This window comes from Neoarius graeffei, chromosome 7 (genome assembly GCF_027579695.1).
Source record: "Neoarius graeffei isolate fNeoGra1 chromosome 7, fNeoGra1.pri, whole genome shotgun sequence".
Classification (NCBI taxonomy): Eukaryota; Metazoa; Chordata; class Actinopteri; order Siluriformes; family Ariidae; genus Neoarius; species Neoarius graeffei.
The window spans coordinates 67045254-67058854 of record NC_083575.1 but is presented as its reverse complement, the minus strand read 5'-3'; the positions used below and the strand labels follow the sequence as shown (position 1 = coordinate 67058854).

Here is a 13601-nt window from a genome sequence, read left to right as displayed (position 1 = left end):
CCGCCAAGTTGCCATCGCCATGTCCACGGCTAACGTTAACACATACAGTTAGGTCCATAAATATTTGGACAGAGACAACATTTTTCTAATTTTGGTTCTGTACATTACCACAATGGATTTTGAACAAAACAATTCAGATGCAGTTGAAGTTCAGACTTTCAGCTTTAATTCAGTGGGTTGAACAAAATGATTGCATAAAAATGTGAGGAACTAAAGCATTTTTTAAACACAATCCCTTCATTTCAGGGGCTCAAAAGTAATTGGACAAATCAAATAATTGTAAATAAAATGTTCATTTCTAATACTTGGTTGAAAACCCTTTGTTGGCAATGACTGCCTGAAGTCTTGAACTCATGGACATCACCAGATGCTGTGTTTCCTCCTTTTTAATGCTCTGCCAGGCCTTTACTGCAGCGGTTTTCAGTTGCTGTTTGTTTGTGGGCCTTTCTGTCTGAAGTTTAGTCTTTAACAAGTGAAATTCATGCTCAATTGGGTTGAGATCAGGTGACTGACTTGGCCATTCAAGAATATTCCACTTCTTTGCTTTAATAAACTCCTGGGTTGCTTTGACTTTATGTTTTGGGTCATTGTCCATCTGTATTATGAAACGCCGACCAATCGGTTTGGCTGCATTTGGCTGGATTTGAGCACACAGTATGTCTCTGAATACCTCAGAATTCGTCCGGCTGCTTCTGTCCTGTGTCACATCATCAATAAACACTAGTGACCCAGTGCCACTGGCAGCCATGCATGCCCAAGCCATCACACTGCCTCCGCCGTGTTTTACAGATGATGTGGTATGCTTTGGATCATGAGCTGTATCACGCCTTCGCCATACTTTTTTCTTTCCATCATTCTGGTAGAGGTTGATCTTGGTTTCATCTGTCCAAAGAATGTTCTTCCAGAACTGTGCTGGCTTTTTTAAATATTTTTTAGCAAAGTCTAGTCTAGCCTTTTTATTCTTGAGGCTTATGAGTGGCTTGCACTGTGCAGTGAACCCTCTGTATTTACTTTCATGCAGTCTTCTCTTAATGGTAGATTTGGATATTGATATGGCTACCTCCTGGAGAGTGTTGTTCACTTGGTTGGCTGTTGTGAAGGGGTTTCTCTTCACCATGGAAATTATTCTGTGATCATCCACCACTGTTGTCTTCTGTAGGTGTCCAGGTCTTTTTGCATTGATGAGTTCACCAGTGCTTTCTTTCTTTCTCAGGATGTACCAAACTGTAGATTTTGCCACTCCTAATATTGTAGCAATTTCTCGGATGGGTTTTTTCTGTTTTCGCAGCTTGAGGATGGCTTGTTTCACCTGCATGGAGAGCTCCTTTGACTGCATGTTTTCTTCACAGCAAAATCTTCCAAATGCAAGCACCACACCTCAAATCAACTCCAGGCCTTTTATCTGCTTAATTGAGAATGACATAACGAAGGAATTGCCCACACTTGGCCATGAAATAGCCTTTGAGTCAATTGTCCAATTACTTTTGGTCCCTTTAAAAACAGGGTGGCACATGTTAAGGAGCTGAAACTCCTAAACCCTTCATCCAATTTTAATGTGGATACCCTCAAATGAAAGCTGAAAGTCTGGACTTTATGTCCATGTCCATTATATAACTATAACTTGAATATGTTTCAGTAAACAGGTAAAAAAACAAAATTTGTGTCAGTGTCCAAATATATATGGACCTAACTGTAGCTAGTTAACTTGGACACAGTTAGCATGTAAACATGGAGTTATGCTAACATGAATAATGTTAACTTATCTGAAGTCCTCTCAGAAATATGTTTTAGCATAATCTTGCCAAATAAACAATGTAGAAATCTTTCTTTTCTAGTAGCATTAGCTACCCAATATGATTTTGAGTTTGAAAAGCGTTTGCTAGCATGTCAGGTGGAGCTTCACTGACTAGCTACCTTAACGTTAAACCACCATGATGGCACAGCATGCGTTCATTTTCTGAATTCACATTTCTGTCTTTGGTAAGGGCATTAGGTTTTGTAAGCATTGTGGCAATAACACAACGATGCTTTGACAGAAAATGTACTTTTAATACTTAAGTATTTTTAAAAGCAAGTACTTCAGTACTTTAACTTAAGTAAAAAATTGACTGGACAACTTTCACTTGTATCAGAGTCACATTTGACCAGTGGGATCTGTACTTTGACTTAAATAATGAAGTTGGGTACTTTGTCCACCTCTGGGCATAACCAGCTTACTTTGCTAAACTTCTAATCTGCTGGACAGTCTATACCTACAAGCAACAACGCTAGGGGGCAGTAAACACTCACAAGAGACAAACTGTAAAGACACTAGTAACTTGTTGCTTGCTAGTTTAAAACACTGTAATCCGGCTAACCAAACTGATTTTGGTGACCACTCCTTTGGGGTTCTTCTGTATGAAGACTTGACGCCCACCTGAAGCCAAGCTGCCGACACACCACCTGGGCATGTTGCTCAGTCCAGCTGTCATCACACACTGTGCCCCAATCTCCAGCGTAGTACACCTCCAAGCGTCCTTCCCATGGAAAATCTGCTCCGACCAGACGCAGTGCACCGTCTATAACACAGTTTAACACCTAAGCTTTTACAGCTGTGTCTTCATTTAGGCACGTCATAGAAATGAGTGAGTGTGCTTATCTTGAAGTAGGCATTCGGTTCCATGTCAATCTGTTATCCATGTGTTGAAATTATGCAGTGCAGTGGTTTCCAGCACAGTTGTTTTTACAGATGAAACCCATTAGTTAGCACATGAAGAATTTGACTAATAGCTAACAGGTTAGCTGAGAAATCCATCGAGTTCATGCATATAGCGCTGAATGTTGTCAAGAAGTGTATAGAAGTCTGATTCGCCTTTCATAATAAAGTGGATATTACAAATAATTAACAGTTATTCCAGACAATCGAGTCGTACATGAGCTGATAGCTGACGAGGCGTGTAATGCTGAGTTGGCTATAAGCCATGTACGACGAGATTGAGTGGAATAACTGTTTTATTATCTCCACATCCACTGGATTTTGAGAAACGGAGGATTTTTATTTTTAGCAAATTTGAGAAATAAAAACTTTATACGAAACATCCGACAAAATCATTTCTGCTTAGAATGTAAACAAACCAGTGAAATGACAGTAGCAGTTTGTGAAAAATGCTATAATAATAATTCTTGAAAAATAAAAAAGATACATTCTTACTCATGGTATATAAGCTGATAGCCTAGCAGCCAATCAGAGTGTACGATTGCTCATATCCAATGAATGTGGATAGAATAATTATATTTACATTTTCCATCAGGGAAAATTAGCCAGAAAGAGGTAACCTGGTCATGGTTGTGGATCATGTATGGGATGTATTGGAACACTGAGTGATAGGTAGGAACATACCCTGGATGGGATACCAATACAATGCAGGACACCACACACACACACACACACACACACTGGCATGTTTTTATTATAAAAACATATAATAACTGATCTGCATGCATACACTGATGTGAAAATAGTTTGACATTTTGAAGGACTTACGGTATTTTTTCAACATTAATATTGATTTCACTGTAATAATCTGACTAAATTTATTTTATTTAATATACATTGTTTTATTCATTGTAGCTATAGATGTTATTTTATCATAAGCATTGTATATTTATTTTAAATTTTGTGTTGAACTGTTCACTGTTAAAATCTTAATGTTCATGCCAACTGGTGAGACCAAATGAAGAAAAAGACCAAACATTACAGGACTGGGAGCCCCTATGTTGTAATATATACACACTGCAATTTATTGTATTTTTGTTGTGGTTGAGTTCACCTGTATATGGGTTACAGGACACTCCAGCATCCTCCATGTGGTCACAGTTGTGCTGGCCCCAGGGTGTGTGAGGACACTCTTCCAGAGAGAGCTCATTTCCTGTGCATTGTACCCCGTCCAGCAGGATGGGCCCAGCCCCCGGGCCAAAATGAGACCATGACCACGCCTTTGGCACACCACTGTATTCACCATTACAAGAACACATTAATTCTACAAATCATTTACGTTTTCAGGAGGCTGGTGGAACATGCACAGTTTTTAGATAGGTTGAGAAGCATGCATTTCCGTTCAAGGTGAAATACTGAAACATACAAAGTTTCAGAGTTTGATGAATTTGTCAATTTAACAAAATCAAAATTCTAGAAAAAAATCATATATAGTAGCACTTGCAGAATAACACTGAGACTGTGAGATTGTGTTTGTATAAGTGTGTGTATAAAGCTGTTCCTATCTCTAAGCGAGCCCTAATGCTTAGTAAGAAAGGAGAAACTGACAGCATCAGTAATTCACGCTCTCCATCATTCATTTAACACAAACTTCCTCCCACAATTCATGACTAGCTCTGCTTCATTTATATTAATAAATGTTACTCATAATAGGTGTGGGTCGGTGTTTTACTGAGTTAATAAACCATCTCAGAGGGCCTAGGTAATAAATGACACAACACATCATACAGTGGATATAAAAATGTCTACACAGCCCTGTCAGAACTGGAGTTTTTTGTGAGGTAACAAATGAAAACCAAGAGAAATCATGCCAGATCTTTTTCCACCTTTAATGTGAGAGCAACCAACAAAATTCAAGTGAAAAACAAATAGAAATAGTTTAGGACAGAAAAAGCAAAAAGCAAAAGAAATAACGAGACCATCAATGATGGCGTAGCTCACACCGGCCTCGTCTAGTCCAGAAGGAACGATCTAAAGTGGGCCACCTTGTGCAATAAATGTTGCAAGCTATATACATGCTATATCTAGAAGCTATATACACCCTAGGAATACCGACCTATTTGCCAGAAAGAATCCAAACGGCGAGGAACTGACCAAGAAGAAACAATTTTTGTTGAACTGCTCATTAAGGCTTAATTAGTCCACAACTTCATTAATAATTGTAATTAAGCAAATCTGGGTAGAAATTATATGCACCCTAGGTACCCCTACCTTAATGCCAGAAAGAATCAAAATCAGTGAAGAATTGAGGGAGAAGAAGTGATTTGTGTGGAAACTGTTTGTCAGGGCTTAATTACTCCATATCTTCATTATTAATTGCAATTATGTAAATTTGTGTAGAAGTTACATGCACCCCAGGCAGACCTACCTTCCTGCCAAAAATAATCTAAAATGGCAAGGAATTGACTGAGAAGAAGCGATTTTTGTGAAATGTGGACAACGCCGGATGACAGACAACGGACGATGGACAACACATGATGACATAAGCTCATCGCCTAACGGCTGGATGAGCTAATAATATAAATAAATAAAAAACCCTCAATAAACTGTTTGTACAAGTGTGCACACCCTTTTATAATGGGTCATGTGACTGTGTTTAGAATTAAAGAATCACATTTAAACTCATTGAAAAGTAATTATCATATCGCTGTCATCAGTGAAGTGATTCTGATCAATGCCAAATAAAGATCAGCTGTTTCTGTAGGATGTGCCTGAAATCATCATGGTTTCATCTGACTGCTGAAGCCATGGTTCACGAAGAACGTACAAGCATGTTCATAACCCCATTGTTAAAAGTCACTGATCAGGAGAAGGCCAGGAAAAAAAAATCCAAAATATTAGATGTACCACTGTACATGATTGTGAAGGCCATCATCAACAAGTGGAGAAAATGGGACACCACAGTGACATTACCAAGAACAGGACTTCCCTTCGAAATAGACAAAACGAACAAGAAGAAAACTTATCAAGGAGGTAGCCAAGAGCCCTGCTGCAACATTAAAGAAGCTGCAGTAATATTTGGCATGTAATGCTCACTCCCTGCATGTGACAACAATCTCTTGTATTCACACATCTAGGCTATAGGGTAGGGTGGCTAGACAGAAGCCCTTTCTCATAAAAAAGACCCCCTAACTTCTAAGCCTACCTAAATTTTGCCAAAATTGCCCTCCATGGACCAGACTTATTTGTCCAGCGTATCCCACAGATGCTTGATCAGATTTAGATCTGGCAAATTTGAAAGCCAAGTCAACACGTTGAACTCTTTGTCATGTTCCTCAAACCAGTCCTGAACAATTTCTGCGGTGTGGCAGGATACATTATCCTGCCGAAGGAGGCTATTGACATTAGCGAATACCATTACCATGAAAAGGTGTACTTGGTCTGGAACAATATTTAGGTAGGTGGTGAGTGTCAAAGGAACATCCACATGAATATCAGGACCCAAAGTTTCTCAGCAGAACATTACCCAGAGCATCACACTGCCTCTTCTTTGAGGATTGTGGTGGATCTGGAGCCTATCCCACAAACACTGAACTATGAAGAGCTAACTAACAGTTCAAAAGTCCTAAAGACAGTTAAAACCTGCAATACTGGAAAGCATTCTGACGTGTTAAATCACTGCTCCTTACCCAAATCCCAGCTGTCGACAGACCACTTCGGCATCAATGTCATCCCACTGGTCATCGCAGATTGTGCCCCATTGGCCATTATGATACACTTCCACTCGTCCCTCAAAGTCTTCCTGGCCTCCCACCAGCCTCAAGGGAGTGCCATTTCCTAAAACAGAGGGAAAAAAAACTAGCAATAAACACACCTGCACAATGTTCCAAATCTGAAATATACATATGTGCTCACTGTGTTTTGTAGAGATGCCAAGTGTTTTAAAGCCTGTGGATATATAACAGACACCAGAGAAGTCTGACATAATTTATACAAGACACAAGTCCCAGGACTCAAGTCTGTAAAAAAAACCTCTACTGAGACCTGAAAGACTGTATGTTTGTATATAGGGGAGTAAAATATGATGGTTCACTGCCAGGACCTTAGAGTTCCCCAGTTTCTTTCAGCCTCCTAATGTTTCTGCGAATCATTTCTTGCTCATTCTAAATCAATATTTCACAAATCTGTCCTCAATAACCCCCATATGGTCCACATTGGCTCTCTCCCAGCTCCTAAACCAAGTCATAAAGTATGTAAAAATGTGAAAGGGCCCCTGAGTAAGTTCAGTATTCTGAGAACTAGGAGAGAGCAAAAAAGTGATTTCTCTGGCATTTCTGAGGATCAGTAGAGGAAACGCTGCTCTAAATATACTTAAATCTATGCTTTAATCTGGCTCTACAAAAACATACACACTAAAGGTGTTTATCTGTCTCTGTTTAGTGGTACAAATATCCATATCTGTATTTGTATTTGCATTTCAACCTAACATGGGCATGGCCTAAACCATTTCCGTTTTAAATCCTTTTTTTTTTTTTTTTTTAAATATGACTCCTACCACCAAAAACACTGGGAAATAAAACCCAGAGAGTTTTTGACAGTTCCTCAAACTCATATCACTCAAAAGATTTTTAATCCCACTCACAGGCAGAGGTGGAAAGAGTACTAAAATATTATACTCAAGTACAAGTACTGTTACTCTGATGAAATTTTACTTAAGTACAAGTAAAGTTACCAGACAAAAAATCTACTCAAGTAAAAGTAAAAAGTAGATCATTTAAAATGTACTTTGAGTAAAAGTAAAATGTTACTTTTAACAATGGGTGTTTTCTGCCTCCATTGTGTTGTGCAAAAATGAAAAAGAAGAGGAAACAAGGATATATGTACATCTCAACCCAGATGTTTTATTTAAAGGAAGTGTATCAAATTGAATGCTTAGGATAATGCTGCATTAAAACTGAGACAAACAAAAAAGGTCAATACACACAGTCATGTCGTTTACATCGCCCTGACCACACACAAAGCATTGTACACGAAATATGAAAGTGAAATGTTGCACCGAAATCTCGTAGCTTGCCTGTGTGCACTGTGTGTTATTGAACAATTCAATTCAAACATTATTTGTTTTGCTTAGTATTCCTTTCTGGCCTGTTGGATGTAGAATGGTAGGAGGACTGATCATGTCAGGTTGGCGAGCTAACTTGCTTGCATGATTAGCCAACCGAATAACAGAGTAGTTACCGTTATGTTACAGTACCAACAGGTTGCTACTTCAACATTAGCAATGCCATCCACTATTTTTGGAATATAACCAGCCTATTGTCGGTTTTACTATGGAAAGGAAACATTATGATCAGGGGCGCAGATACATTTTTTGAACTGGGGGGGACAAAAAACTGGGGGGGACAAAGCTGCCAGCAAACCAACCCCAACCCCGATATGCCTGTCAAACTTGTTGTGGGTAACCATAGCAACCAAGCTCGAGCTCGCAACCTGTGCAGTCTGCGCAGCTCAACCAACTGAATATCAGTCTTTGTTTTGTTTTATGTGAGTTGTTGCAACTATGTATACATTGCTGTGCACCTCAATAAACTGAATGATAATTAGTCTTTTGATTTTTCCGTGAGGTTTGCCTTATGCAAAGAAAGACAGCATAGACGTTTTTTCCTCCCTATAAGTGGGGGGGGACCGAACGAGGTGAATTTAAATCTGGGTGGGACGAATCCCACCCGTCCCACCCTCTATCTGCGCCCGTGATTATGATGCCAATGACAATACTTACCTCAACATGCTTGCACAGATTAGACGTCGAATTTTTGTATGCCGCAATGGTTGTCTTCTTGGGCACACATAATCTGCATTGCATAATGAAACTGTCACCCCTTTTCTCTACGAAGCTGAAGTGATCACGTATGTAGGGCCAGGGGTGCACTTCATTACTGGAAGAAATTGCGTTTTCTGCAGGGTCGTCCACCACAGGTTCCTCGGTCTCCTCCATGTCCGCAGGGGCGCTTTATCAACACCCGTGGCCCAGGGGCTAGGCCCCTCATAGGCTACCTGTCAACCCTACCCTTACCGTTGGCCAGGAAAACACTCTTATTTTATTTGCAATACGTGTCAAGCATTTACAGTGTAAGCGCGTAATTAGCCTAGAAGCCTACGATAGGTTACGTTTGGCTCAGCGTAGCTGCGCAAGGCCCACACTCACGTCACTCAACACATCCGACCACAGAGGGAGAGAAGAACATGTGCACTATCATTACAGAGCCAGTTCTGATTATTACCATGGACAGGACAGTGATACTGCGCAACTTTCATGCAGGGGTATGACCAGAGATAACCACACAAGCGCGCGTGCGCTAATGTAGACCTATGTGTTGTAAACATAAAACACACACACCTACAGACAAGTCCTTTTAAAAAATAAAATACATAAAAATAGCTCGGCGGCATGAAAACAAACATTCACTGCAAGACAAGGTGCCCTAGAATCGCCATCAGTTTTTAATATCTATATGGACTTTGTTGTCAGGCTTGACCAGCATGAGATATCAAAACTGTACCCAGATACAGGCTTCAAGTTCAGATATTGCATTCCAAATGAGGTATCCACAAGAGAAATGCGTACGAAAGCATGAGCATCAGGAGAGGGTTGCATAACAGAGACTCTATACGCAGATGATCAGGCCATACTCACTGGATCCATCGAGGAGCTTCAGAATATTCTTCAGTTGTATGATAAGACCTACACCCGCTTTGGTTTACAAATATCATATGTCAAAACAGAAACAATGGCTTTTAACGTCAATGAGGATATCAAATGTAAACCAAGTATCATTTCCCTTGGCGGCACTAATATTAAAAACGTCCGCACCTTTAAATATCTTGGTTATAATGTCAGCAACTGTGATGAATCCTCACACTTCCTGCATGCTAGGATAAGTGCTGCATTCATGAAATGGAATGAACTGAAACACATTCTAACCGACCTCCGAATACTACTAAAAACCCGTATAAAGTTCCTAGTGGCATGCGTTCGATCTCGTCTCCTGTACAGCACACAGGCATGGCAACTATCATCCAGTGAAATTCACAAAATTGAGGTAGTGTGGCACGGCTTCCTAAGGAAAATGATTAAAGGTGGATATAAACGAAAGAATGCCCCTGACCAAAAGAACACTACAAATGAAGATATAGACTGGAGCTACAAGATGTCCAATGCTGACCTCCGGAAACTGACAGGAACCCAGGATATAAAACTATCCTGCTACGTACAACAACTAAAATATATTGCTCACGTTTGCGGGATGGGCAATAACCAAGTGCAAAAGCAGCTCCTGTTTGACAAAAATGGTTACAAATGGACGAAATGGGAAAATCTGCTGGGCATAGACACCCAACAGATAAGACGTATGATGATGGACAAATCAAACTTTGAGCAATTGCTGCAACTGCTACAGCAGAAGCACCCCTAGAGAGTTTAACTTTTGACAGGGGAACATGATGATGATGATGATGAAGGTACTTGGCTCGGCGGCCACATGAAACGTAAACACCATGGACAGCGGCCAAACTCATAACTCTACAGACCGAAATACACGAAACCAAGTCCTACTAGGGTCTATTTTACCGATCTATGTTCAAGCATCATGCAAGTCTTCCTTCTCCTTGAATAAGACCGTGCATTCAACTGCCTTTTTGACATGACTGCATCGAAATACCACTTGCAACAATATTTCATGCACTCCATCAAGAAAAAAGTTAAACATGATGAACACGGGCATACTGTTTTGAGCATACGATTTTTTAAAAAGAAACTAGCTACATCAAAGTCCTTCAATAAACCCATCCTTTAGCGCAAATGAGCTTAACCTAGTTCAAAGCATGATGCTAGCAGTAGCTGCATAAGGCAAAATCATGTGGGCCTTTCGTCAACAACAAGCCACGGCGGGCAAACATTAATAATCAAGTGTCCTTACCTTAAAACGTTGTCTTGACCACAGAACTTCTCAAGTATTTCACTTAAATCCACACGGGTTAACAACACACCCAACACAGCTAGCGAGAAATGTGGATCTGCGCTAGCTTTGTATTGCTATTCCCCTCAGTATGCTTACTCTGTCTGCTGCCCGAACTGTGACAATTATAGGCTACAATCTTTTCATCAATTTCTTCAGTAGATGCCGTTTTAGACATTTTATTATCCCCATCGAAATATGCTATTATACTAACAGGATTATAACTCAAATCACACGACACGTATTCAAATCACAACTGATTTATTTTACTGTTGGACAGATCATAGCATATCCAGCCTAGCTGCACATAGCCTAGCTGCTGGTAGGCTGATAACTGATAAGTAGCTGATATTCTGAACAGATTGGTGATTCTTACCTTAAAAAAGTCTGTGACTTTAGGCAACGATTCTATCATTACCTGCATCTCTCTCTTTTTTTTCCTTTTATGCGCCCCGCTAACATGTGAACGCTTCATCTTTCAAAGCCTCTAAATTTGTGTCTTTGCAGTCTGCAGTCTTTGGCGCGCTTTCGTGCGTGACGTTACATTTTGTTACATTTTATTCTGGTACAGTTGTGGGTGTTCGTTTCACGAACCACATCCACCATGTCTCTTACAGCAGGCTACTGTGCACTCATTTATTTCTAACCTTATTTCTATCCGTACATTAATGTAGGCCCACGATTCCGACAGTTTATTATTTTATTAATATTACAAGGCCCCCGATTGGCTGTGGCCCAGGGGCTTGAGCCCCCCGAAGCCCCCCCCCCTTAAAGCGCCAGTGCATGTCCGCCATCGTCTCTGTGAGACTCGCGCGCACGACAACTGTCCTTCCCATGATTCATTTCCAGAACGCATTTCCCCTTCTCCGTTTTAGCCTTTTTTAATTTTTTATTTATTTTTTATTTTTACTCAGTAACAGTTGTGATGTAAAATGTACCGAAGTACACTACTTAAAAGAAAACATACTTAAGTAAAAGTAAAAGTACACTCTTTAAAAATTACTTGAAAAAGTATAAGTACACAAAAAAGCTACTCAAGTACAGTAACGCGAGTAATGTAATTCGTTACTTTCCACCTCTGCTCACAGGGTTATTATTTTTATTTATACCAACGTGTGATAATGCATCAATTTGAAGTTGAAGTTAGTTTCTTCTATTTCCCAAAATCGAAACAAACTAGTAGACTAATTTAAGCAATCAGTTTAGTTACTAAGGACCGTCTTATGTGAATGAACGTGGTCTTTATTTGAGCTGCACATCTGAAATCAGTTTGCTCTCACCTGCATGAAAGTAAAAACCTCCCACCCACATGACTTTTTTGTCTTTTATTCTACACAAACCTCTGGTCTGAACCAGATGCCCTGTGAACAATTCTGGCAAGATTTCTTTCAAAAATTGTATTCATATCTGTATTTATATATCTTTAGAACACATTATCTGTGAATAACATATTTGAATAAATGTATCCATCCATCCATCCATCTTCTACTGCTTATCCGGATCCGGGTCACGGGGGTAGCAGCCTAAGCAGAGCAGCCTAGACTTCCCTCTCCCCAGCCACCTCCACCAGCTCTTCCAGGGGAATGCCGAGGCGTTCCCAGGACAGCCGAGAGATGTAATCTCTCCAGCGTGTCCTGGGTCTGCCCCAGGGTCTCCTCCCAGTGGGGCATGCCCAGAAAACCTCCCTTGGGAGGCGTCCAGGGGGCATCCTAACAAGGTGCCCAAACCACCTCAACTGACTCCTTTGGATGTGGAGGAGCACCGGTTCTACTCCGAGTCTCTCCCGAATGGCCAAACTTCTCACCCTGTCTCTAAGGGAGAGCCCAGCCACCCTGCAGAGAAAACTCATTTCTACCGCTTGTATCCGCGATCTCATTCTTTCAGTCACTACCCATAGCTCGTGATCATAGGTAAGAGTGGGAACGTAGATGGACCAGTAAATTGAGAGCTTTGCCTTTTGGCTCAGCTCTCTCTTTACCACAACAGACCAGTTTAGCGTCCACATCACTGCTGACACTGCCCTGATCCTTCTGTCCAACTCCCGCTTCCCCTTATCCTGACTCGTGAACAAAACCCCGAGATACTTAAACTCCTCCACTTTAGGTAGCAACTCCCCCCTGACCTGGAGTAGGCACTCCACCTGTTTCCGGCTGAGCGCCATGGCCATGGACTTGGAGGTACTGATCCTCATCCCAGCCGCTTCGCACTCGGCTGCAAACCATCCCAGTGCATGCTGTAAGTCACAGATTGATGAAACCAACAGGACCACATCATCCACAAAAAGCAGAGACATGATCCTGATGCCACCAAACCAGACACCCTCCGCCCCTTGGCTGTGCCTAGAAATTCTGTCCATAAAAGTTATGAACAGAACCGGTGACAAAGGACAGCCTCGGCGGAGTCCAACATGCACGGGAAACAAGTCCGACTTACTGCTGGCAATGCGAACCAAACTCTTGCTCTGTTCATACAGGGACTGAATGGCCTGCAGTAGTGGGCCCTGAACCCCATACTCCCAAAGCATCCCCCACAGGGCACCATGAGGGACACGGTCGTAAGCCTTCTCCAGGTCCACAAAACACATGTAGACCAATTGGGCAAACTCCCATGCATCCTCCAGTACCCTTGCAAGTGTAAGGAGCTGGTCCAGTGTTCCATGACCAGGACGAAATCCGCATTGTTCCTCCTGAATCCAAGGTTCGACTATCGACCGGACTCTCCTCTCCAGCACCCCAGCATAGGCTTTCCCAGGGAGGCTGAGAAGTGTGATCCCCCTATAGTTGGAACAAACTCTCCGGTCCCCCTTTTTAAAAAGGGGGACCACCACCCCAGTCTGCCAATCCAGAGGCACTGTCCCTGACCTCCATGCAATGTTGAAGAGGCGTGTCAGC

The 13601-nt window shown here is 41.3% G+C and overlaps 1 protein-coding gene across 1 annotated transcript in view; it reads right to left on the bottom strand.

Annotated features, from left to right (window-relative positions):
• The window catches only part of si:ch211-51a6.2 (neurotrypsin), a 51386-nt gene that overhangs the window by 17556 nt on the left and 20229 nt on the right, over positions 1-13601 (bottom strand). Inside the window, exons 6-8 of the mRNA XM_060926270.1 lie at positions 6385-6532; positions 3810-3988; positions 2417-2558 (exon numbers count right to left, since the gene is read on the bottom strand). Coding sequence (XP_060782253.1) covers positions 2417-2558; positions 3810-3988; positions 6385-6532 — 469 coding nt within the window. The remainder of the gene's footprint in view (positions 1-2416; positions 2559-3809; positions 3989-6384; positions 6533-13601) is intronic.